Here is a 26,843-nt window from a genome sequence, read left to right on the forward strand (position 1 = left end):
AGACGATCTGAAACATTACGGTGACTAGTTGAGTTGTCCTCAAGGAATAGGTTTCTTCTGACGTGGTGCAACCCATGGCTTGTTGATCAGTAATGTTCTGATGGAGTGTTCATGACTAGTGACACGTTTTTTACCACTCGTAACTTCTGAGAGTTCTGCTCTCTCTGAAAGATCAACTGAAATTTGCACAACCTATATAAATATCAATTGAATAAACTCAAATTAAAACTTGCTAGAGGTGCTGCACTGACTTGGACGAGTACAACTAGTACAGTATGTGCAATAGACTTATTAGCCAATTAAATGACGTTCGGCCATCTCCATCTGTTCTTGCTTCATGTACTTAAAGGCCCAGTGCAGTCAAAAAGTCAATTTTTCTGTTTTTATATATATTTCCACACTATGAGGTTGGAATAATGCTGTGAAATTGTGTACATTTAAAAAAAGACTGCTTAAAATTTCAGCCTGTGACGTCACCAGGTGGTAAATGAGCTAATAGACCAATAAGAGAGTGAGTTCCAAACCTCTCTGTCAATAACAGCTAATTTTCCCACCCCGCTCAGACCACTCCCAGTCAATCCTAGCAAAATTCTTGCATGAGAAATTGACTCTTCATAAAGCCCAGCCCCAGAATTTCTTGATTAGCAAGGGGTGGTCTGTGTTTAATTTAATTGTTTATTACAAACACAGTTTGAGATCATTGTGAGGGGATTTCACCATTGGTTGAATGGGGATGTGTTATCCGAGGTTGCAACAGTAACCAAGGGGGGTGTGATTAGGGAAGGGGCAATTGCCCTTCGCTAAGAAGCATTTTTTTCTCTTTTTGACCATTTTAATTGAAAACAAACACAGTAAGGTACTTATTTGTTACCCAGAAATATGATATGATATTGAGATAAAAACATCTGCATTGGACCTTTAAAGGACCCTATGTAGACATTTTAATTTCACTTTGTCATTATGGGGTATTGTGTGTAGATGGGTGAAAAAATAAATCATATTTAATCAACTTTGAATTCAGGCTGTAACACAACAAAATGTGGAATAAATCAAGGGATATGAATACTTTCTGAAGGCACTGTAATTGTTACCCAGAAATGATATTGAGATAAAACCGTCTGTATCAGACCATTAAAGAACCCTGTGATTGTCAAAGACGTAAAAAATAAACACACAAACACACCTACTCTTCCCAGCTGTCTCATTGGCCTGACTCACCCCCCCCCCCCGACCGTAACCCCCTTCCCCACTACTGTACGTGACCCGCATAGCCAAGAGGCATATCTCTCCAGTCAGCTGGTAAGGACAGGCAGCCAGGCAGGGGGAGAAAAACACAGTGGAATAGAGGTCCATGTCTACATAAGGCAGAGGCCAGCCCTCTTTCCCGGCTGCTTTAGCTGTTAGAATGAGGGCAATGCTGACTGATAGGGAGTCAGCTGGTGATAGCTTATTGACCTCTGTCCACACAATATAGGGCAATTGGTCAATGATTGACGGCAAAGTCTGACCGTGACACTTGGCTGTACTAGTTATGACAGTTTTCCTGATTTCTTGTATATCTGATGTTGGAGTGGATTTGGTGTATAGCAGTTTGCATTCATACAGTATATGCAATGCAATGCTTAATCTGTGTGAATGTAATGTACTACTGATTTTGTTTCAGTTATCGAGCAAAGATTAGAGCTCTAATTCCAAAACCTCATGAAAATCTTATAAGAGATTATACAACGGGTGGGTCTAATCCTGAATGCTGATTGGTTAAAATCGCATTACAGCCGGTGTCTATTCCACAAGTTACCACCGGCTAACTCTATGATGTTAAAATGCCTATTTACGCTGTTCAATATGACTGCGCAATCCCACTGTCTCATCAGCCTAGCCAGCCAATTTATAAACTTGATCTCCATTATAAAAAGCATCAAGACATTATCTCACATTTCTTTTAGAGTAAAACATTTAACAGCACCAGTGCCAATATATCCTCCAAACACCGGCTTTCGAGGACATTATCACTTAATTATAACATCAGTGCACCCAGGAATCCCCTTACCTTGAGCAGAGAACTGATGACAATAGCCCCGGCATTCACCATAGGGTTGTGTGGTTTATCTGTCCAGAGAGAGAGAGGACAATGTTGTCACTGTCGTGCACTCCACCACCACCCTATAACCTAAAGATATGTCCAGTAAAATAACTTCCACTAAGAAAGTTAACACATGCATGTGTGTGCCAGAGATGAACATATGTAATGGCACCTAGCCAGCTGAGAGGGAACATGCAGATAAGATGCATTGACTTGCTAATGATCAGATGGCCTCTTCTTGCTCTATTGACTGTACCTACTGCTTGTTGCAATCATTGGTCAAGCTGATGGATATTTTCCCCCGTAGTTGCAGAGAGGTTGGCTCTCTTGTCTTACCACAACTGTTTACTGAAATGTGTAAGTGTTTGCTTCCACGGTGTGACATTGGAATGAACTATTTACAACCCTACAACCGAGTTAGGTTAGATCAGGCGATAGTCAACGTTCTCATTTGAGGGTTCAACGTAAGGACGTTTTCCCCCCAGTACTTAGATGCATTCAAGTGTGGAGCATCTACATAGAAGTGGATACAGAGACATGGGTCTTTCTATGAACTAGGGTACCGCTGAGGATTTCCTACACTGGACAACTTGTTACAGTTGTTGATAAGTCATTGATAATAATTCGCCATTTTTTTCTTGTCATTACATTGAGATATAAGGTGGATCATAGCTTTAAAAAAAAAAATTTCACCTTTATTTAACTAGGCATGTCAGTTAAGAACAACTTCTTATTTACAATGAAGGCCTAGGAACAGTGGGTTATGACAGTGTAAGTTGTCATTATATCACATGTAAAGCATTAATCATTTCAATTTGACATGGAACTTGAACCATGTAAGAATCCTGGTTCTAGCTGTCACAGTTGTTAAATATAGGAGATCTCAGAAATGCAGCGTAACTACATGTTATGGACTGAAAACAGTTTTCATGGGCACACATGTCCAAAATAAGAATTGTGTTGCGAAATCGAATCCTTCTAACCGAAAGTCACCTTACACTGATAATTAAAACCTAAATCGGTACTGCCATTAAAGTGGTTCTTGAGCATTTGGTGCCAAGCTGATTAGATATGCAGGGATATTTTCTCACATCGTCATCTGATCTAGGAAGGAATTTCCCGAATGACAGTCAAGTGACGAACAGCTGTTGTGATAGTGCATGCGATGCAGGAACAGCCCAAGTGCTGGAGAAAAAAAATCTGTTCGCAAGGAATGTCCAGAATGTTTTGGTTCTCATTTGTTAAATTGGCGAAGACAGTTGTGCCTGGATCCACGTTGGATCTAATATCCCTAGCGAATGGAGGTTGATCATCTGTTGTCTGCTTGATTTGCAACAGGGTCTCGTTAGAATTAGCAGAGAAAGCATCAAGGTAATGTGTTCATGTTTTTGTGCCTTGGTTTGGACACCAAGGCTACAGTGCGCAATCGTGTAGGATAGACTATTGCGCAACACCCAAAAATAGTCCTATGGATTTTTCTGGATATAATGACAACAAATGACATAGCCTAGTGGGCTTATTAACAATATGATCTGGTAATGAAATAACACGACAGATACATACTTTTTTTCATGTTACAACTGCAATTTTAAACATAGGGGCTTGATGTTGCCTACTTGAAATTGAATTTGGAGCTCAGAAATGCAAGTACTGGAATAGGCCTTACCTTGAAAATCAGACATTTCCTCAATTTGGTGATTGAAAGTCCTTGTAATTATTGTATCCAATTTACAAGTTCTCCTGCTCCCTTATAATTATCCGTAATTAAATTTTGTATCCGTTTTTTGTGAGAGATGTGGCCACTTTCGTTTGTTTCCCGCGGCTTCAATTGAAGGGTGTTGCGCTACACTGTCGTGGTCAAACTAAGTGCGGTTATTATGAGAACGACATCTAACATATAATGTAGGATTCAACTTGACTTTCCATACAAGTCAGTCAATTAAAAAATGAATCTGTTTTTTGGTAACTTTCTCATTATAAAAACAGCGATGGTGAGATTCAAATGGTGAGATTAATGCTACTGCCACAAACTACAGACAAACCGCCAAATTTACATCCAATCTATTAAATCAGGCAATGTCCACATTATTCTCACATATTTTAGAATATAATAATAGTTTTAATATCAATGCTAGGCCTAAAAAATGAAAGTGGTAATGGCCTACTTTTTCATTTTCTTTTAACGCTTTTTGAGGGGAGATCTATACTACGCCCTATTTGTACAATTATATACATTATACAATTGCATTACATCGAGGTCCTTGAAAATGAAAACGAAATGCTTGACAAAGTCTCTGAAAGTCCTTGAATTTGACTTGCCAATGTCTGTATGAACCCAGCTTTAAACGATCCTTAGTCCTAGGCCTATAGAACCCAAAATAGTTCTACCTGGAACCAAAAAGGGTTCTCCTACGAGGACAGTCGAAGAATCCTTTTAGGTTCTAGATAGCACCTTTCTTTCTAAGCGTGTAGGCAGACAGGGTTAGGGTAACAGTCTCTCACCCTCCTCATCCAGTGACAGCTGGTTGAATTTGAGTCCGCTGGGCTCTTTGCCCACGTAGCGATGCACATGCTCAGTGCCAATCTCGTGCACAGCGATGGCGTACTCCAGAGGCTTCACACATGATTGAAGACAGAATGGAACCTTGGTGTCACCTGCAGAATGTCTGCCTCACGCCAGCAGGGCACAGGGGAGAGATCATGGGACAGTGAGAGGAAGGCTGAGGTGAAAGCAGATACAGAGGAGGATTCTACATGAACAAGTTAGGCAGACACTGACAAGGCAAGATGGAGTGGGGGGGGGGGGGGGTGACATGCGAACTGCCTGTTCAATGCTCTTCATTTCAGTGACATGGGATAAGTGTGTTAAAATGGAAACCAGTGGGGGATAAAAGGAGACGATGTACATAGAGCAGATAACACAAATGCTGTAATCTCACCTTTGTCCATCCACGGTGCATAGTGACACACCCCACAGATCAGGGCTGAATTTAGCCAGTTGAGGAATATAATCTGCCACCTGAGCAAAAGATACACACACACACACACACACACACACACACAAACACACACACACAAAGGAATGGAGTGGATAAGTCACGTGTCATGTATGTCAAAGGCAGGTATGTACAGTACATGTGTGTATAGCATGTGCATGCGTCTACGAATGTACAGTGTGTGCATGCTTTCATTCAGTACATGCTTGTGAGTGCGTTTTCAGTGAGCTCTGGTCCGTGAGCTTGTGTGCAGTGATGTAACCTAGCGAATGTTTTTTTTAATGTGTGCAAGCAAATGTTTGGTGGTGTGCTTATTTTAGCATGTCCTCATATGTGAATGTGTAGGTGTGTCTGTGTACAGTATGTGAGAGAACGTTTTTAACGTGGGAATGAATGTGTGTATTGTGTAGCCCAGCGGTTCGCAACCTTTTCCATTTCCCTGAGACCATCATTGTCAAAAGCTCTTGAGGACCAAGATATTTTACGTAAAATATCTTGGAGGTCAAATGTTCTCAATTTTAGCAGTGCATTTAACACATTAAAAGGCCTATTATAAACCATTTACATTGTAAAAAGTCACCCCAAAAACATCTACCAACATTTGCAGACCACCTGCAGTGCACCGGTCCGCGGACCAAAGATTTGAACACAGAACTCACGTGTCCCCCAACCTGCCTCTGGGTGCTGTAGTACAGCTGGTTGATGTTGGACGCAAATGCCTCAAAGTCTGGGATGATGAACTTCCTCCTGAACGCCTGGGTCAGCAGCAGGATGTTAGCGCCCACACACCTGAAACACATACATAAATATCACACACAGTTGGTGGAGCGTTGTGCTTGCAACGCTAGAGGTGTGGGTTCGATTCCGGCTGGGGTCAGCCGTACAAACGTATGCACACACACTGCAATCATTCACATTAGATTTTTTTTTTTTTATAGTATAACTACTGTATTATCACACACAGTGTCTGTGACCTATAGTCCCAATACAAGGCTGTTGACTCTTATGCAGTGTCTAGGAGTCAACAGCCATGTATCAGGGCTAAGTGACCTGTAACTGTGGAGCAGATACACCACTGACCCTATGACGAAATCCAAATGACACCAACAACTTAAAAACTGTACCCCAACCCGGGACCAAATTAAATGCTGAGAATAGTCAGCCTATCATATTGTAGACACACACCTGCCTTTACCACTAGACAAACATTGCGCTAAGTTTAGTAAGCACTGACGTGATCTCAAAGAACAGCATTGAAAATTGCTCTCATAGCTGTGATGAGCCGAAAGATCCGCCGGAGCTTGTTAATACGCAACTTGGTTTAGAGTTTGGGGCAATAGGGAGCCGAGCAGAAGGATCGCATCATTTATAGAAATGTGATTTTTTTTTTGTGGCCTATCGCTAGTGACCACCACAGAAGAAAAGACCCATGTCTAATCACAACACATTCTTATTCTGTTCTACATGACTTTCTCTCTGTGTGTGTGTGTGTGTGTGTGTGTGTGTGTGTGTGTGTGTCTGTGTGTCTGTGTCTTTAGACCTAGTTTAGAAACAATACCAAGCACAACACCAAGTATCAATCTAAGATTTACAAAGGGACTGTAGATTTGCAGTTTTCAATCACTGGAATATAGTAATTCAATGTAAGAAGAAGTCTACCAGACAGGACTCGCTACTGTAGCAGGCCAGTGTCTGAATCATCATGGCATTCATTAAGTTAGCTTTGCCACTTAGGAAGTAATACTGTTTGGACAGCAGTCTAGAGCCCATCAGACCTCGCTGATAAGCCGAGCTCCTAATACAACCAGCCGTCTGCAGTTCACCCACTACGCTGGCCTTTCATTAGCTCCTGTCCAGCCTTAAGCCCTGCACAAATGTCATACTCTGTTCGCCAACAATTCCAGAACTCTCTCTCTCTCTCTCTCTCTGCATGTGTTACGTTTACATGTGCATCAGTGAGGATCAGAGGCAGCTGTCGTCCATTAAAACGACAGACGCTGTCCATCTGTTTTCGCCTCACATTAACCGCAACAGAAACACTGCTATACACCCACATTCAAACATCCCTGACAATCAAAACATCCCTTCCATAACAAATCTCCACCTGTCCACTGTAGAGGTATGAAGAGCAGACACAGATACAGGCAGAGAGAGAGAGAGAGTGGAAAAACAAAGTAATGGATATTTCTCGTTAACACTGGGGGCAATAGTATAAACAGTTCCTCCGCACAGTGAAATATATATACTTTCAAGAAAATGCAATGTAAAAAAAATATGGGATAAGGTGTGTGGGGTGTTTTGCCAATCAGCCAGAAGAATGAGAATACTCTACGTGGGATAGAGACACAATACATCATGCAAACTTTCTGAATGAAATCATCAGTGTTTACTAGTAAATAAACCATCCTACAAGATCATTTATATGATAAAAGGGCCAAATAAGGATGTATCCATTCCATCTAATCCCAAATCATTCGAGAAAAGAATAGAATAAAACTTTATTGTCCATCCAGGATGGACATTTTTCCATTAAAAGAATCAAATACACATAAATTCTCACATCAGACACATTTAAAACAGTCAGTCCATCTTGTTGCATACACTAACAACAGAGGACATTAATACATTCACTCACAAACGACCACAGTCCCAACTGCACTAGATAGATAAGTACATTATACCGATACAATGTACTTTACATTTAGTAGTCCAACAGCACAAGGAACAAATTCATGTTTGAACACGTTCTTCTCAGCCATGGTCATTCTGAAGCGCCGGCCAGAGGGAAGCCTCTCCAACTGAGGGTGTAGAGGGTGGGAGGGGTCGCCAACGACAGCCAGTGTCTTCTTTTTGGTTGCCTTGTGAAACAGACTGCTCAAATGTGCCTGTGGTCGACCAATTACTTTGCTGGCTGTGTTTACTATGCTGGTCAGTTTGCTTTTGCTCCTCACACTCAGATGACTATACCATAGTGTCATATTGAATGTGAGGATGCTCTCCAACACGCTGCTGTACACCCTCGCCTGAACACCCTGGTTGACCCCAAACCAATTTCATTTCCTGATTGAGAACAAGTGTGGGCTTGCTTTTAAATTTAAAAAATACAACCTGCATTCTCTGTATAACTTAGCTTGTTATCAATTTGTGTCCCTTGGTATTTTAAACACTCAACCACCTCCACTGGTTGGTCGTTCAGAGAGAGTGGTTGGGACATTGGTAAGAATGGTAGCCATTTTCACTCACAGCTCCTGTCATCCTGTATACGGGTTGAAAACGATTTTGCCATCGATAAGTAAAATTGGAGCCCGTAAAATACTATACATGACGTCAGAGCTTAAGTTCTCCGGTTAACAGCATTGTATGGGTCTTGACTGAGCGCAGTTATAAACTTGAGCACCGCGCACAACAAAACGATTCCCCCATCCCTCCCGCTAATTGGGCTAACTTTTGCACCTTTGTTGTCGTCTGAGTGAGGGAAATGCTGTAAACACAGAGGGGTCGATGTGTTCTGAAAGATGAGATTTCAATAAATATCACTTTGATGTCACACAAGCAAACCGCACACCCGTGGGTCCAAATCTACACTTCACATTTCTACATTTGAAAACATGTCATTTACAGTATCAACCTTTATGATTGCTGTGTTTGATCCACAGTTAGAAGGATGACATGCGCTACAGCCTGGACAGAATGAGCCTGCATTTGTCGTATTGTGTAGAAAATTTGCCGCAGAACACAGACTTGAATGCACGCCATTCTATGCACACAAACAATTACAATCTGTTAGTCTGAAGTGCCTTTTAAAAGCCTAACCATGTATGAGCATATTTTACAGCTTAGCTAGCCATGTCGGCAATAGAATAAGCTTTCAAATTATTCCCGCCTGACCCAGATGGCGATTTTCAAATGGACCGTTTTTTGGGGAGACTGTGTAAACAACAACAGTAAATGTGTGAGGGTGGGGACACAGGGCTTTATTACAAATACAAAGGGGCAAGTGTGCTTGATTCAGTTACTCAATGGCAAAGCTAGGAGAGCTCAAACAAGCCCCTTATGGTTGAAGGCTCTTTCCTTGAGTCATAAAAGTGCATTGAAATGACTAAGGAACTGTGCAAAGTTTGGAGAGGTGTGTGGCCACACCAAGTTAGACCTTTCACTCAAACCCTTGTCATCTTTTTTTTCCCTCATCTTGCACATGCTTCAACATGCATGTTACTGAATGTATCTAAAGTATTTTGTTATTGACAAATGCTGTGTAAAGTACTGTAAATGTAAAATGCACATAGAATCAACAGTGTCATTTTGGGGATTCAGTGTTGTGTTGTGTCCTCATCTTTGGTCTGATCATTTCCCCATTAATCTCCAAAGTGTCGTCTTTCAAATTGCATGCCTATTCTTATTATATTTCTTCTGTTAGAAGATGTGGCCCTATCCTATCCTGGCCCTATCCTGTTTTAAATGTTTTAAATGTGGCCCTATCCATATAGGCCAATTTCCACAAGTGTAAGGGGTTAACGTGAAAATAGAGCATTGCTCACTTCCTGAAGAGTTTCGGGTCCATCATGACTGTTCCGGCAGAGTCCTGCATTGACTGGCGCAGCTGACGCATACAGTCACTCAGCCTGGGATCCGATGTCAATAAACCTGTGCTCCTCAACGCCTGGAAGAAGGAGAAAGGAACATTTGCAAAATGAGAGTGAGACAGAGAGACAATTAGACCGAGAGAAATGAGAGGGGGGGGGGGATGGGGTTGTGGTGAGCTGATCAACACTGACACACCATCTCTAGAATAGGGAGGTCCATATTGGAGCTCTCTCAGTAGACTGCTGAGCTAACCCCCGTGCTGGTCCTGCAGATGCTGGGCCTAATAGAGTAGATATATATTTGTACATAAGGATAAGGACATGCGTAGTACATTAAAAGGTTCATAATCATAATAATAACTTTTTATTTTCGTTTTAAAGAAAGCTGAGGTTATACAGGACTACAATAATTGTTTTAGTGTGTCATCTTCTATACCTGAATTGGAACAAACCCTGTTTTCCATTAAGTGAGCAACCACAAGGGTTCAAGCAGTCCTGTAAATGACTCTGTAAAGGAGGAAGAAACATACTGTACCTACTGTATTGAAATCAGTGATGTAGAGGTTTTTGTTGCCCACCTTTGGCGGAAAAAATGCATTAAGCGTTTAGGGAGCGCAACTTTTTTCACTGCAACCAGCGATCAGTTTAGCCACCTACTTTCTTTTTTTTTACCAGTACATCACTGATTGAAATCCCTCCCCTAAGCCAACTTCAAGTCATTCTGACAGCTATATGCAACAAGTGTGCCTATTTCTGGGGCATCATATGCAGTGACAGCAGACTTGCCTCATGGGAAGGTCCGGGAGGTTATTTTCGAGCCTGTGTGTCTGATCGATGCATTAATGATCAACACACACTGCTTGACTGAACTGTTGTGTTTAGTTATCGCATGTCAATACTTCACATCGGGCAGTGGCTTTCATGAGAGGCTGATATCAAATTCAGACGTACTGTATAGGACAGCAACATTCAAAGCTATATATACTGTGGGAAGTACAGTGTGTGTGTAATTTCTGGCAGAAGAAATGATGACAGAATTGTAAAGCTATTGAGATATTGAGATGTTAAATGAGAGAAAGTACTTCAAAGAAACTAGTTAAAAAACAGAATTGCTGGCCTCTCGAGTAGCACAGCGGTCTAAGGCACTGCATCGCGGCGTTGAGGCATCACTACAGCCTGGGGTTGTAGTGACGGGCTGTGTCATTACCGTCTGTAACATGGAGTCCCACAGACGACGCACAATTGGCCCAGCGTGGTCCGGGTTAGGGGGGGATTTGGGGTAGGGGGCCTTTACTTGGCTTATTGCGCTCTAGCGACTCCTTGTGGTGGACCGGGCACCTGCATGCTGACTTCGATTGTCAGTTGATGGGGTTTCCACCGACACATTGGTGCTGCTGGTTGCCGGGTTAAGCAAGCAGGTGTTAAGAAGCGCGGCTTGGTAGGTCATGTTTCGACGACTCGACCTTCGCCTCTCCCGAGCCCGTTGGGGAATTGCAGCGATGAGACAAGATCGTTATCACGAAATTGGGGGATTAAAAGGGGGGGGGTTATTCAGTAACCACAGCTACAGTTCAGTGACAGTCCTTTCAGATCACTGTGTGTTACAGCCAACTCCTCTGCCGTGTCACTGTCATGCTAAACACATACAGCCTAACATGACAACAAATGGCAGATCTCCCTTGTCTAAACTGGCAGATCTCCCTTGTCTAAACTGGCAGATCTCCCTCGTCTAAACTGGCAGATCAATCGAAGGTCAAAGCAGATATCATTATGTAAGAATATCAAGCATTGCATCATATTGAAATACAAGGTGGTAAGACATGTTGGTATGTGACATGCACACAAAGATAATACAGTGCTCAGAGAGGAAGAGGCAAAGTGAGAGGCTTGACTCTTGCCCCAAAATCTGTCAGCATGAAAAAAACAGCGAGAAGCAGAGAAAGTGTAGCCTGACGGCTCACAGTATATTCTTCCGCTGCTCTGTCGCACGCTACATACTACAGTCGCGACTGCCATCATAAAAGTTGTTTGCGGGGATGAGGGGCACGAGGGGTGTTGTACAAAACAAGTCATTAGCGATTGGATCGTCTCTAACCAATTAGAGTATCAAAGCCAGTGACGGATTTTCAAACTGCCGCTTTACCCACGTGTTCTGGCTCTGGCCCAACCCATCAGTTTCTGGACCTAGACTAGCTGGCCTAGCTAACTTTAGCCACAACATATTGGAATTTGTGTAATGTAGGTAGGCTATAATGACACGGAGGTAGGCTATTTAAAGAGTACATGGTGGGTGGAGGAATTATGAATATAGCAGCCTATTGCCTAATTTCGTCTGTCAAACCGGTACACCTACCTCTTAAATAGGAAGAAATAGCCTCCAACACAAAGCCCCCTTGTTGTTAGTAAAGTCTAATTAAAATGAAGACGTTGAAATGAATTATGCCGACTATAATTCGCCTACTTTCAGCACCATGAACTGTCCATTTCCCATTGATTATGCTGTAGCTGCTGCTTCAAGTTTCAGCACCACAACGTAATTTACTCTAATCTGGTTTTACTGTGAGGTCAATAACTCTGCTAAATACATCATGGGCAAGAAACATTGTTTTTAATCCAATCAATTATAGTAGTACCAAGCTATCAATGTTGACCTCCGGCCTTCCTCCTTCCTTCGTTCTCCGCTTCTCAAACAGAACAGAACATAGGCTATAAGGCTAGTCCGCTCACAAGATAACAATGAATTCATTAATTCGGAAGAAGCCTTTGACTCTCCTCCTGAACTGCCACCATAGCCCTGCACAGCACAGCCCTTGGTTAGACAGCACAAAAAAAGGTTTTGATCAGCAAGAGCAGAGCAGGGGCTCAGGGTTGGAATATCCGTTGCAGTGTGTAATGCAGCTTAGTTTTATTTACACCATCCCAGCAGCTATCTTAGAAATATAACTTTGCGCTGTGCTTCTCCGAGCATGCACTTCATAGCCTATAGGCTATGGATCATTTGATTGAGAGCGCACTAAATGGCCTATAGGCCTGCTTGATATTGCGCGCCCAGTGGAGATTCAGAAATGAGAGGCGGCATCGGGCACACATCAATATATAGCCTAATGAGAAACTCATTCTAAAACACAGAAAAATATAGAAATTTCATCAATTAAAAATGACATGTCCCTTCCCTGGACTGGATTTAAAAAAAATACTAAACACTCCCCATGACTGAAATTGAAAAAGCATGGCCCTCCCCCATTTTCCTCCAGGTAACCATTCTGTACATTTGGAAACTTCCCTAAGGATAATTTAGTTGCTAATGGCAGCCTGCCGTACCCCGGGCGGCCATCAACATGAGATTCTTAATAAATGGTGGCAGCACTGAGCTGTCACTTCCTGGAGTAGCTCAAACTGCACTCTGTCTCTCCATGAGACACCATCTTAAAGGTCCAATGCAGCCGTTATCTCCATATCAAATCATTTCTGGGTAACAATTAAGTACCTTACTGTGCTTGTTTTTTTTTTAAGAATTAAAAATAGCTTCTTAACAAAGAATTTAGCTAGGACTGTCTGGGAGTGGTTCATAGAGGGTAAGGGAAAACTGAAAACTAGCTGTTATTGGCAGAGAGGTTTGGAACTCTATTTCTTATTGGTCTATTAACTCATTTACCACCTGGTGATGTCACCAGGCAGGCCAAAACTCCATCCCACCAAAACAGGCTGAAATTTCACAGTGTGGATATATTCACTGCTCAAAAAAATAAAGTGAACACTAAAATAACACATCCTAGATCTGAATGAATGAAATATTCTTATTAAATACTTTTTTCTTTACATAGTTGAATGTACTGACAACAAAATTACCCAAAAATTATAAATGGAAATCAAATTTATCAACCCATGGAGGTCTGGATATGGAGTCACACTCAAAATTAAAGTGGAAAACCACACTACAGGCTGATCCAACTTTGATGTAATGTCCTTAAAACAAGATGAGGCTCAGTAGTGTGTGTGGCCTCCACGTGCCTGTATGACCTCCCTACAACGCCTGGGCATGCTCCTGATGAGGTGGCGGATGGTCTCCTGAGGGATCTCCTCCCAGACCTGGACTAAAGCATCCACCAACTCCTGGACAGTCTGTGGTTCAACGTGGCGTTGGTGGATGGAGCGAGACATGATGTCCCAGATGTGCTCAATTGGATTCAGGTCTGGGGAACGGGCGGGCCAGTCCATAGCATCAATGCCTTCCTCTTGCAGGAACTGCTGACACACTCCAGCCACATGAGGTCTAGCATTGTCTTGCATTAGGAGGAACCCAGGGCCAACCGCACCAGCATATGGTCTCACAAGGTGTCTGAGGATCTCATCTCGGTACCCAATGTGAGTCAGGCTACCTCTGGCGAGCACATGGAGGGCTGTGCGGCCCCCCAAAGAAATGCCACCCCACACCATGACTGACCCACCACCAAACCGGTCACGCTGGAGGATGTTGCAGGCAGCAGAACGTTCTCCACGGCGTCTCCAGTCTCTGTCACTTCTGTCACGTGTGCTCAGTGTGAACCTCCTTTCATCTGTGAAGAGCACAGGGCGCCAGCAAACCTTCTTGCCACAGCTCGCATTGATGTTCCATCCTGGATGAGCTGCACTACATGAGCCACTTGTGTGGGTTGTAGACTCCGTCTCATGCTACCACTAGAGTGAAAGCACCGCCAGCATTCAAAAGTGACCAAAACATCACCCAGGAAGCATAGGAACTGAGAAGTGGTCTGTGGTCACCACCTGCAGAACCACTCCTTTATTGGGGGTGTCTTGCTAATTACCTATAATTTCCACCTGTTGTCTATTCCATTTGCACAACAGCATGTGAAATTTATTGTCAATCAGTGTTGCTTCCTAAGTGGACAGTTTGATTTCACAGAAGTGTGATTGACCTGGAGTTACATTGTGTTGTTTAAGTGTTCCCTTTATTTTTTTGAGCAGTGTATATAAAACAGAGAGAAATCACATTTTTGACTGCACTGGGCCTTTAACCGACTTCCTTGGCTTCAAATGCGCTATATGAGTCTTGGCATGGAAATGAATGGTGTCACGTGATTAAATGCTTTGTTTATTCATATACAGTCATTGGTTGGAGCCATCTAAAAACCATTGCCAGTGTTTCTTTGATTCAATGTTAAAAAGCCATGTTGATGATGATTCAAAGGCCATGACACAATGGCCTGTCAAATACCATGCCGTGCCACAACACCACCCAGCCTTCTAATAGACCCCGGTACCCTGTACTGTTCAGAGTTCATTTGAATATGCATATGAGGGGCACCAAGAAAGGCTCTGAAGGTATGAATTACAGTGTAAAAGCACTGGGAGGGGACATTCGACACAGAGTCTCTTCACACATCGTAAAATGCCAAGTTCAGCATGCATGGTGCTATGGATGACTGTGCTTGTATGACCTTTTCACCAACTGAGCTGAGACTTCTATGATGTTCTAAAATCAGGGGATGGACAACTCCAGTCCTCGGGGGCTTGATTGGTGTTACATTTTTCGCCCCCAGCTAAAACAACTAACAATGCAATTTGTTTAATCAGCTGTGTTTGCTAGGGATGGGGGAAAAGTGTGACATCACTCAGTCCTCGAGGACCGGCGCTGCCCATCCCTGTTCTAAATTGTGTCGTAAAAGCCCTGGGATGGAACACAGCAGGTGTTTCTCAGTATGCATACTTCCGCGCTCCACACTCTCATGCGTCGAGTTCGAGGAACTTCTCTTGAGTACATTCTGGTGAGGACAAGAGTGTGGAGAACGCGTAGAAATGTACATTTGAGAGGCACTGCGCACTCCCCTTTGACCACAACACACAGAATAAGACGCACTACGAGCACCGCACGAGACGAGACCTCCATCCCTCCCGCGAATTGGGAAACTTTTGCAAAATGTTTTGTTGTCCGAGTGAGGGAAAGGCTGTACATTTTGAGCGCTCTATTTATGGGGAGACGTTGATTATTACAATAAATACTGCTTTGATGTCATACAAGCAAGCCAAAACTCCCGTGAGTCCAAATGTGCACTGGTCCAAATGCCCATGTCATACTGTACACAGTGTTAATGATCCCTATGATTGATGTACAGTTGACATGGCGTCATACCCTGGGTTGTTCTGAACAGAAATAGCCTGTTGTCTATTGTGTAAAACAATTGTTTTTAAATGAATACACTCATGGTTCCATGTGGACCAGAATTACGATCCGTTTCTCTGTTTTGCCTTGTGAAAGCCCAACACTGTAAAATCACATTTTACAACTTAGCTAGTCATGTTGGCAATCGAACAAGCTTTCAAAATGATGCCCACCTGTTCACAGATTGCGATTTATAATGGACCGTTTTTTGGATTGCGATAAACAACAGTAATTGTGTGAGGGTGGGGATGCAGGGCTGTGTTCCAAACAAAACAACTACAAGTGTGCTTGTTCCAGTTCCTCAATGGCACAGCCTGGAGAGCTTCAAAAAAGTACCTTGTAGTTGAAGACTCTTTCTTTGAGTCATAAAAGTATATTGAAATAGCTTAGGAACTGTGCCCACTTTGGAGAGGTGTGTGTGGCCACATGGAGACACCAGTCAGTCCTCTCACCCAAACCTTTTGTCATTTATTTGTCTTAAGTTGCACCTATGGTCACATTTTCCAGGAATATTCTTATCATGTTACTGAATGTATCCAGAGCAGGGGTGTCAAACTCATTTGGCTCCTGGGGCCACATTCAGTCTTCAACAAGGTCCAGAGGGCCACACTGAAAATGTGTTATATTTCCTTGCTGTCAAAATGTGTTAATAATAGTCCCATAACCATAGTTTAGGGAATTTATCGATGCGACCTGACTGTCTAGTGATTATTAGTGAGCTGGACAGTCAAGAAACTCTATGAATATAGGCACATTATTATTTCTACACCGTTTTGATTTGGTTTTAGTCATTTTAAAGTAAATTGAGTAAAACATATTTTTATTCAAACCACCCGCAGGCCGGATTGGACCCCCTTGATGCTCCTGATCCAAAATATTTTTAGATTTCGTCATCAACAAATGCGGCGAAAAGTACAGTAAATATGAAATGCACATAAAATCAACACTGTAATGCTTGGATTCAGTCATGTGTCAGCTGAACTGTTGTGTCCTCCACTTTGGTCTAATAATGTTACCACAATCTCCAAACAGTTCCCTTTTAATTGCTACAATGCTTATGCATTTCATATTTCTTCCGTAAGAAACATTTCAATTTTGCCCTATCCATATATGCCAATTTCCACATGTGTAAAGGGTCAAGGGAATTCACTTCTAGCCTCATTAACAACAGCTACACCTGTCTATTAGTCATAAAGTTACATAAGGCGTTTCCTCAACACTTTTCAAACCTGAGCCTGGGCTAGTAACATGGTGTGATGGATTCCTGCCTTGGCTCGTCTTACACTTCCTGGGATTCATTCAGTGTTCATTTAGCTGGAGGGAAAACAGCAAGCCCAAAGGCCGCTTTAGGAACTAGAATGTGTTGTGGTACAGTACATGATGGGTCAACTTTAAAAGGACGTCACGGAAAGCCGCAGTAGTTGTCAATATGAGCAACTCTCATTCCAGCAAAAAAAAAAATTGGTTACATTTTAAAAAAACACTGTATGGGTTAGTGTTGGTGGCACACAGTGAGGGTGGATGTGGTGAGATGGAGACTCACAGAGATGAACTGAGAGACAGGGATCATCTCTTTGCCCTCTGTAATGGTGTAGAAGAGAAGGTCCTCCATCCCAGAGATCAACCTGTTCCTGTGAAGACCAGACAACACAGTGCATCATGTCAATCAGTGGAGGCTGCTGAGGGGAGGACGGCTCATAATAACGGCTGGAACGGAGCCAATGGAATGGCATCAAACACATGGAAACCATGGAAACCATGGGTTTGGTGTCTTAAATACCATTCCCCTTTTTCCACTCCAGCCATTATCACGTGCCTGTCCTCCCCAATTAAGGTGCCACCAACTTCCTGTGATGTCCATACTACTGTAGGTCTGACAGGGTCATTGTTAAAGATTACCAGTGCATATACGTTGTACACTGTGTTTTGATAGTTGACTCTCATCTGCATAACTTTTCTCAAAACATACAACATGTGCAAAAGAGCACTTAACCACTAAAGACAAGTGTGTATGAACAATGTTCTATGTTTTTATTTTCTCCCCAGCAAGGAGAGTGTAGTAGTGTTTGTAGTGTAGGCCTAATGTACAGTAGTGTAGTGTGGAGTAGGTCTAATGTACAGTAGTGTAGGTCTAATGTACAGTAGTGTAGGTCTAATGTACAGTACTGTAGGTCTAATGTACAGTAGTGTGTGTGGTGTAGGTCTAATGTACAGAAGTGTAGTATAATGTAGGTCTAATGTACAGTAGTGTAGTGAAGGTCTAATGTACAGTAGTGTAGTATAATGTAGGTCTAATGTACAGTAGTGTAGTGAAGGTCTAATGTACAGTAGTAGTATAGTGTAGGTCTAATGTACAGTAGTGTAGGTCTAATGTACAGTACTGTAGGACTAATGTACAGTAGTGTAGGTCTAATGTACAGTAGTGTGTGTATGTCTAATGCACAGTAGTGTAGTGTGGTGAAGGTCTAATGTACAGTAGTGTGTGTATGTCTAATGTACAGTGGTGTAGTGTGGTGAATGTCTAATGTACAGTAGTGTAGTGAAGGTCTAATGCACAGTAGTGTAGCGTAGTGAAGGTATAATGTACAGTAGTATAGTGTAGTGAATGTCTAATGTACAGTAGTGTAGTGTAGTGAAGGTCTAATGTACAGTAGTGTAGTGTAGTGAATGTCTAATGTACAGTAGTGTAATGTAGTGAAGGTATAATGTACAGTAGTGTAGTGAAGGTCTAATGTACAGTAGTGTAGTGTAGTGAAGGTATAATGTACAGTAGTGTGGTGAAGGTCTAATGCACAGTAGTGTAGTGTAGTGAAGGTCTAATGTACAGTAGTGTAGTGAACGTCTAATGCACAGTAGTGTAGTGTAGTGAAGGTCTAATGCACAGTAGTGTAGTGAAGGTATAATGCACAGTAGTGTAGTGTAGTGAAGGTATAATGTACAGTAGTATAGTGTAGTGAATGTCTAATGTACAGTAGTGTAGTGTAGTGTAGATCTAATGCAAAGTAGTGTAGTCAAGTGTAGAAGTGTAGTTCATCTTAATATCTGCTTTCAAACTAATTCCACTGACTATTCAGCTCCATGTTCCTACATTTAGTCTATGATTAAAGTAGTTGTTTGGATGGAGTATTATTGGGAATTTCGTTTGAAGTCCACTTTGTATGCATAACAAAATGTCTGAATCAAAAATAATAATTTTCTGTAGACAAGCCTAATTTGAATACAAAATCAGCAGTTATAGGGATGTTACTCCGAAAATATACCCTGAGTGTACAAACCATTAGGAACAGATGCTCTCTCCCTGACATAGACTGACCAGGTGAATCCGGGTAAAAGCTATGATACCTTATTGATATCACCTGTTAGATCCACTTCAATCAGAGTAGATTAAGGGGAGGAGATGGGTTAAAACCTCTAGTGACTCACCATCCCGCATGAAGGAGCGTAATCATCGACTGACACTAATTAGCATAACGCAACGGACATAAAAATATTCCTATTCATGAAAATCACAAGTGAAATATGAGACACAGCTTAGCCTTTTGTTAATCACCCTGTCATCTCAGATTTTCAAAATGTGCTTTACAGCCAAAGCTAGACAAGCATTTGTGTAAGTTTATCGATAGCCTAGCATAGCATTTTGTCCAGCTGGCAGCAGGTAACTTGGTCACAGAAATACGAAAAGCAATCAAATTAAATCGTTTAGCTTTGATGAGCTTCGGATGTTTTCACTCACGAGACTCCCAGTTAGACAGCCAATGTTCCTTTTTTCCAAAAATATTATTTTTGTAGGCGAAATAGCTCCATTTGTTCTTCACGTTTGGCTGAGAAATCGCCCGGAAATTGCAGTCACGAAAACCCAAAAAAGATTCCAAATTAGCTCCATAATATCGACAGAAACATGGCAAACGTTGTTTATAATCAATCTTCAAGGTGGTTTTCAAATATCTATTAGATAATATATCCACTGGGACAATTAGTTTTTCAGTAGGACCGATTGGAATAATGGCTACCTCTGTATTTTACGCGAGAATCTCTCTGGGAGCATCAGGTGACCACTTGCGCAATGTAGCCACTTACGGGTATTCTTCAACATAAATGCGTGAAAATACGTGACAATGCTGTAGACCCCTTGGGGAATACGGAGAAAAAGTAATCTGGTTGATAGCCCATTCACCGCTCAATAGGGACGCATTGGAACGCAGCGCTTTCAAAACATGAGGCACTTCCGGATTGGATTTTTCTCAGGCTTTTGCCTGCAACATCAGTTCTGTTATACTCACAGACAATATTTTTACAGTTTTGGAAACTTTAGAGTGTTTTCTATCCTAAGCTGTCAATTATATGCATATTCTAGCATCTTGTCCTGACAAAATATCCTGTTTACTACGGGCACGTTATTTTTCCAAAAATGGAAATACTGCCCCCTAGTCACAAAAGGTTATGAAAGAGGATTTTTAAGCCTTGGGAGAATTGAGACACAGTTCATGATGCCGATTTGTGTCAAGAAGTGCAACACTGCTGGGTTTTTTATACTCAACAGTTTCCCGTGTGTATCAAAAATGGTCCACCACCCAAAGGACATGCAGCCAACTTGATACAACTGTGGGAAGCATTGGAATCAACATGGGCCAGCGTCCCTGTGGAACGCTTTCGACACCTTGTAGAGTCCATGCAGTGACCAATTGAGGCTGTTCTGAGGGGAAAATGGGGTGCAACTCAATATCAATAATGTCCCTAATGTTTTGTACTCTCAGTGTGGTTTACCAAGCTACCGATGACTTCACACTGGAAGAAGTTAAGCTACATTAAAACTAGAAACGTATAGTTCACTTAAAGTTATATTGAAAAAGTAGTTCACTACATCCAAACTACTTCGTGGAAAGTTATATTTAAATCTGAAACGTCAACAACTACAAATTGGAAGAACAGATCACTTTGTAGTCAGAAGTTAACATAATATGTCATTTAGCCTATTAAACACAAAAACTGTTTCAAGTGAAAATTAGGCATGTTTGATGCCGAAAAAGAAAGGAAATCTTGTCTACCGTAGCTATATTTTCTGTTCTTTTTGAAAAAATGTAGTGTGTAGTTCCAGTAGTTAGCTATACCACTACATGGTAAAACAATATATTACTTACTGGGCACGCACTGGTTGAATCAATGTTACTTCCACATTATTACACTGAAATGACGTTGAACCAATTGAATTGATGTCTGTGCCCAGTGGGTAACTACTGAAAACACTACCAAGATTTGAATTTAGTTCAACTACCACCACCAAGCTACAGCTACATTTATTTAAATGACTAGTTGATGTACATGTAGTTCACTGCTCCCCATCACTGAAAATCAGTAACTCATTATTATAGGGTCATTCCATTTGGGTTCAATCCCTTTTTTTCCGCACCCCTTTTGATTTGAACAGCACTTCCCATACATATTTGATTTGAACAGCACTTCCCATACATATTTGCTTATGGGAGAAGCGGTAAGAAAGTGACCTGAATGCCAAAACATTTAGGTGATAAAGGTTCTCAAAGTTGACCTATTTTGCATACACCACCCTACCATGAGACATCCATGTCTTCATTACTGGAAAAAAATAAACGGTTGAGTTTGATATCCCTTAAAAGCTTACCAAAACAGGGTTGACAAACTATTTTAGAATTTCTTGAATTGTAATTATTTTAATAACAATGATGTACTTTTTGTTGTTGTTGTAATAAACTGATTATTTTGCATTTCGCAAATGTTGTAGCTTAAGACCCTATTTTGACATCAACTGAGGTGTTTGTGTTGCGCCCGCCATCGGTTGAGACACAGCATGCTCTTGAATAAGGGTGCATGTCATTCAACCATAGAAACACAATTCATCGTCGAATATCATCATAAATTCAACTGTCTATTGTATTATCCATCTTTCCATGATTTCAATAGGTTGCCTATGGAGGGTTGACAGTATAATTGATTTATAAACTAATATTCCCATGCCATTCAACATTCTCTGATGTTTGGACCTCCAATTATTTTTGTGCTACCATTTTAAAGTTGAAATGCACATTTCATTCCCATTTCAGTCAACCAATCAAATGTATTTATAAAGCCCTTTTTAGATCAGCAATTGTCGCAAAGTGTTTACACAGAAACCGAGCCTAAAACCTTAGAGAGCGCTCAATGGAGATGTAGAATCACAGTGGCTAGGAAAAAAACTCCCTAGAAAGTCAGGGAACCTAGGAAGAAACCTAGAGAGGAACCAGGCTACGGGTGGCCAGTCCTCTCCTGGCAGTGCCGGGTGGAGATTATAAGAGTACATAGCCATTAAGGCCAGATCGTTCTTCAAGATCGTCAAAATGTTCATAGATGACCAGCAGGGTCAAATAATAATCACAGTGGTTGTAGAGGTTGCAACGGGTAGCACTTCAGGAGTAAATGTCAGTTGGCTTTTCTTTGAGCACCTCCATTTTCGAAATGTTTTGGCATTCAGGTCCAAAAAATTACTTTCTGTCCACTTTACCATCGGCAAATATGTATAGAAAGTTTCGTTCAAATCAAAAGGGGTGCGGTCAAAAAGCGATTTAAATTAAATGGAACGACCCTATAGGATCGCAACAGAAGAACATAATTTCACTCTTTCAGACAACGTGTCACTACTGTAGGCCAGGGTTCCCCAACTAAATTCAGATTTGGGCCGATTCTTTCTTGAGCAGATGGTCGGCGGGCTGGAACAATTATATTAAAATTGTTGCAGCTTGACATCAAGAAGCACAAAGATATAGTAATTGACAAAAACCTAATCATTTCAAACCTGTATTACATTAGGATACGATAACACATGTCTATATTTATGGGTGGGAATACTTGGGAAAATATTTCCTCAATTAAAATTGATATCCTGGTGATTTTAAAGTATTGTATGTCCAACAAAGAAAATGTATTTTAATAAATGGAGGTTTAAATAAAAATCACCTGCTGGTCGAATTTGGCCTATGAGCCGCCAGGTGGGCAACCCTTCTGTGGCACTGCATAGTCACATTATTCTACAGTACCAATTAGGGGAAGAGTAGGTATTTACCTGCACTCTGCTTCATCCATGTCATTGACAGCTTGATGATGGAAGGGTTGCTGACGCTGGCTGTGTGATGCTGCGCTTGTGCATAACAGCTGAGACTGTTGCTCGATCCTGGATAAGCCATTGCTGTCACTCCCAACCCGTGCGGAGTTGACAGCGTGTTTGAGCAATTGTAAAACTCCCGCATTTGTAGTCCGCAGACGTTTCAGACAATGCATTATTAAAGGGGTGGATCGCAACCAAAAGAACAATACACTTAGAATATAATAAACACTGTAGAGGCATCAGATCTGTGTCCAGTGCTTCGTTCCTCGGGGGCTTTATGTCAGTTTTCATGTACGCGAGCGCACTTGAGGACTTGATACTATCGCGTGGGGGTGGAGTTGTGACTGGCACAAGTTGGTCGACAGATGAAATGGGCCAGTGACCAATGACAAGTGAATCCAGAACGGGAAGGTGGCTGTGCTGTTTCGGGATCCTTGGGACGTCCATAACCTAAACCTCAAACCTAACCTAACACCCTACCATTACCCCGTCCTTTACCTAAACCTAACCCCAATCTTAACTCTTACCCGGGTAGAGCTGTCAGCTTCAATGGGGGTGACGTCAGAGTTTTTCGTCCCGAGGATCCAGATTAGACTTTTCCCAGGGAAGAGGGTGAGAAATGTACGATCCTTGGCACGCGCATGGATAGGATTTCAGTTACGTGATTCAGTGGCTAGGGGCACAGTACAAATCTAATTATAGGCTACTTCTCTGAGCAGTTTCTATGGAAAACATTGCCAAAACCTTTAAATACCTCGCTGCAAGATATAATATGATCTAACCTTGTTGCAATTGTTGAACAAGAAGTTGTATTATCACCTGTGTCGTGTTTTTGGCTATGCCGGATTAAGTGATATGACATGCTATTCTATAAAATCCTTTCTCTGTCATTAACATTACCTGATTGAGCTAATCATGTAAATGTAATTAACTAGAAAGTCGGGGCACCACTAAATAATATTTATAGAGCAGTTATCTCCCGAATAAACTCTTAAAGACCTTTGTAATATTTTACATCAATAGCAGTCAATATTAATCTTCACCTTATTTCAGTCTCATCTGAAAGTTGTACATTCCTGGTTATCTTCACGAACCCTGGCTAACAAGTTGGATCAGCAATACAAAATTGGGTTTCATTATTTATTTACTAAATACCTAACTAATCACACAGAATTACATATACACAGAATGAACCATACATTGATTACAAATTATGTCATAAAGGAAAACGTCCCTAGCTGAGTGAAAGAGCAGGAAGACTGAAGAACAAAGGGAGAAGCATGTCTCTATCTATAGTTATTATCTGAACCCTTCTGACATCGGATCGTCATCCTAATGTACCCGGAACAGAAAGTTATATTGTCATCAAGGCTTTATATAGGAAGGGAGAGGAGGGCGTGTTTCATAGTTTATAACCAATGTCTCTTCACGTGGGCGGGCCACTGAGTCGGGCCTAATTCACTCATGAAAACCTAATTCTCACATTTTAGAAGCTAAAATCACATTTCATCCCCTCCCAAATAAATTCATATTCAAACATTTGAATTGCACAACAATTCCATGTGAATCTGATAACCATAATGTGTAGACTTTCCACTGTACCGTTTATGTCATCCTATCATTGATGAGAATGTCTCAGATGACAACCGAACTGACATCATATTCATTAAGTACCAACGCATATGTTCAACTGGTTGGATTACCAATATATAGTTAACTTCCCCTCACCTTCTGAGGTTCCCAGAATCTCTGTTTAACAAAGGCTATTCAAGAGTCCCTCTGTAGAGTCAAGAGAGAGGGAAGGGAGAAAGGTATTTATGGGGGGGGGGGTCATAAACCTTACCCACAGGCCAAAGTCATGACACCTGTGAACCTGTGAATAAATAAATAATACAATTACCAATAAAACATTGTTTTAACTACTTACAATTTCATGGTTACATTGGTTATGGTGAAATGAAGCATACCAATGAGCAGAGATGACATTGGGGGATTTTCTAGTCATTTGTAGCTTGTGTAGCGACACCATATGGTAGTGTGTCACATTTCTTTCAGAATGTATTCTTATTTTACTCCACATTTTGTTCTGTTACAGTCTGAATTGAAAATGGATTCAATTGATGTTCTCCCCCATCTACACACGATACCCCTCAATGACAAAGTGAAAACATGTTTTCAAATGTAGGCTATTGAAAATGTAGGCTATTGAAAATGTAGGCTATTGAAAATGTAGGCTATTGAAAATGAAATACAGTTATTGACTGTATGTCATTTACATAAGTATTCCCAACCTCGAGATGTCACTACAACTTGACTGGAGTCCACCTATGGCCAATTCAATTGTGTGGACTTAATTTACAAAGAAACACACCTGTTAATATAAGGTCCCACAGATGGCAGTGCATTTCAGAGCAGAAACTATACCATGAAGTCCAAGGAACTGCCAGTAGATCACAGAGGTAGAATTGTGATGAGACAGATATCTGGGGATGGGTATAAAACAATTTCTATAGTGTTGAAAGTTTCCAAGAGCACAGTGGTCTCCATCGTTGGGAAATTGTAAAAATATGGAACTACCCAGACTCTGCTTAGAGCTGTTAGTCTGACCAAACAGGACCTTGTTAGGGAGGTGATCAAGAACACAATGACCACTCTGACAGAACTACAGAGTTCCTTGGATGAGATATACAAAAACGAACTACAAAAATCTCTGAAACTGGAAACACTTATCTCCCTCACTAGCTTTAAGCACCAACTGTCAGAGCAGCTCACAGATTACTACACCTGTACATAGCCCACCTATAATTTAGCCCAAACAACTACCTCTTTCCCTACTGTATTTAATTAATTATTAATTTATTTTGCTCCTTTGCACCCCATTATTTTTATTTCTGCTTTGCACATTCTTCCATTGCAAATCTACCATTCTACCATTGCTATATTGTATTTACTTTGCCACCATGGCCTTTTTTTGCCTTTACCTCCCTTCTCACCTCATTTGCTCACATTGTATATAGACTTGTTTATACTGTGTTATTGACTGTATGTTTGTTTTACTCCATGTGTAACTCTGTGTCGTTGTATGTGTCGAACTGCTTTGCTTTATCTTGGCCAGGTCACAATTGTAAATGAGAACTTGTTCTCAACTTGCCTACCTGGTTAAATAAAGGTGAAATAAAAAATAATAAAAAAAGATGGAAACTACAGTTGTAACAATGTGTACTTTAATTTTACTAGGCAAGTCAGTTAGGAACAAATTCTTATTTACAATGACAGCCTAGGAACAGTGGGTTACACTGCCTTGTTCAGGGGCAGAACAACAGATTTTTTACCTTGTCAGCTCGGGGACTCAATCAAGCAACCTTTCAGTTACAGGCCCAACGCTCTAATCACTAGGCTACCTGCTGCCCCAGGAAATGAATGGGGAAAGAATGGGGTTTTGGGATAAACGCATAAAATAAGGTCTGAAGTTAACACACGCTTGGGAGATCTTAGACATTTTGTTCAATGATGTAATATCAGTCAGTTAACTTAACCTTTAGGAATTTTGAAGCTTTCGTGTGATTCAAGTGCTTGTTTTGATTACACAAATGTCACAAAAAGTGACGTGAGCTGATGAAAATCTCATAGAACAAAACATATAAGAACGCCCAGGCCAGTGTTCACCACGATCTTATTCTCTGCGTTTATCCAGTTTCCCATAGGCTTTGGCCAATGAGCCATGCTGGAGATAGTGCCTAAAAAAGACTGTTACTCTATTGTTTAAAATAACAACCGGTCCCCCCTATGCACTACCCTTTCAAATCCACAACCTTGAAAAACAGTAAATACACAACCGTTTTAAGATCAGTAGAGCAGGGCAGGTGGCGGTTTACATTTCTAGCCTGAGGCAACTCCATGATACTCC

The 26,843-nt window shown here is 41.4% G+C and overlaps 1 protein-coding gene across 1 annotated transcript in view; it reads right to left on the reverse strand.

The window, feature by feature from the left end:
* Positions 1–23,389, reverse strand: part of gls2a (glutaminase 2a (liver, mitochondrial)) — a 29,342-nt gene extending 5,953 nt beyond the window's left edge. The window contains exons 1-7 of the mRNA XM_020506026.2: positions 22,895–23,389; positions 17,366–17,453; positions 9,618–9,739; positions 5,739–5,868; positions 5,023–5,102; positions 4,586–4,749; positions 2,051–2,109 (exon numbers count right to left, since the gene is read on the reverse strand). Coding sequence (XP_020361615.1) covers positions 2,051–2,109; positions 4,586–4,749; positions 5,023–5,102; positions 5,739–5,868; positions 9,618–9,739; positions 17,366–17,453; positions 22,895–23,109 — 858 coding nt within the window. The 5' untranslated portion in view covers positions 23,110–23,389. The remainder of the gene's footprint in view (positions 1–2,050; positions 2,110–4,585; positions 4,750–5,022; positions 5,103–5,738; positions 5,869–9,617; positions 9,740–17,365; positions 17,454–22,894) is intronic.
* Positions 23,390–26,843: the final 3,454 nt, after the last annotated feature.

This window comes from Oncorhynchus kisutch, linkage group LG17, assembly GCF_002021735.2.
Source record: "Oncorhynchus kisutch isolate 150728-3 linkage group LG17, Okis_V2, whole genome shotgun sequence".
NCBI classification, from domain to species: domain Eukaryota; kingdom Metazoa; phylum Chordata; class Actinopteri; order Salmoniformes; family Salmonidae; genus Oncorhynchus; species Oncorhynchus kisutch.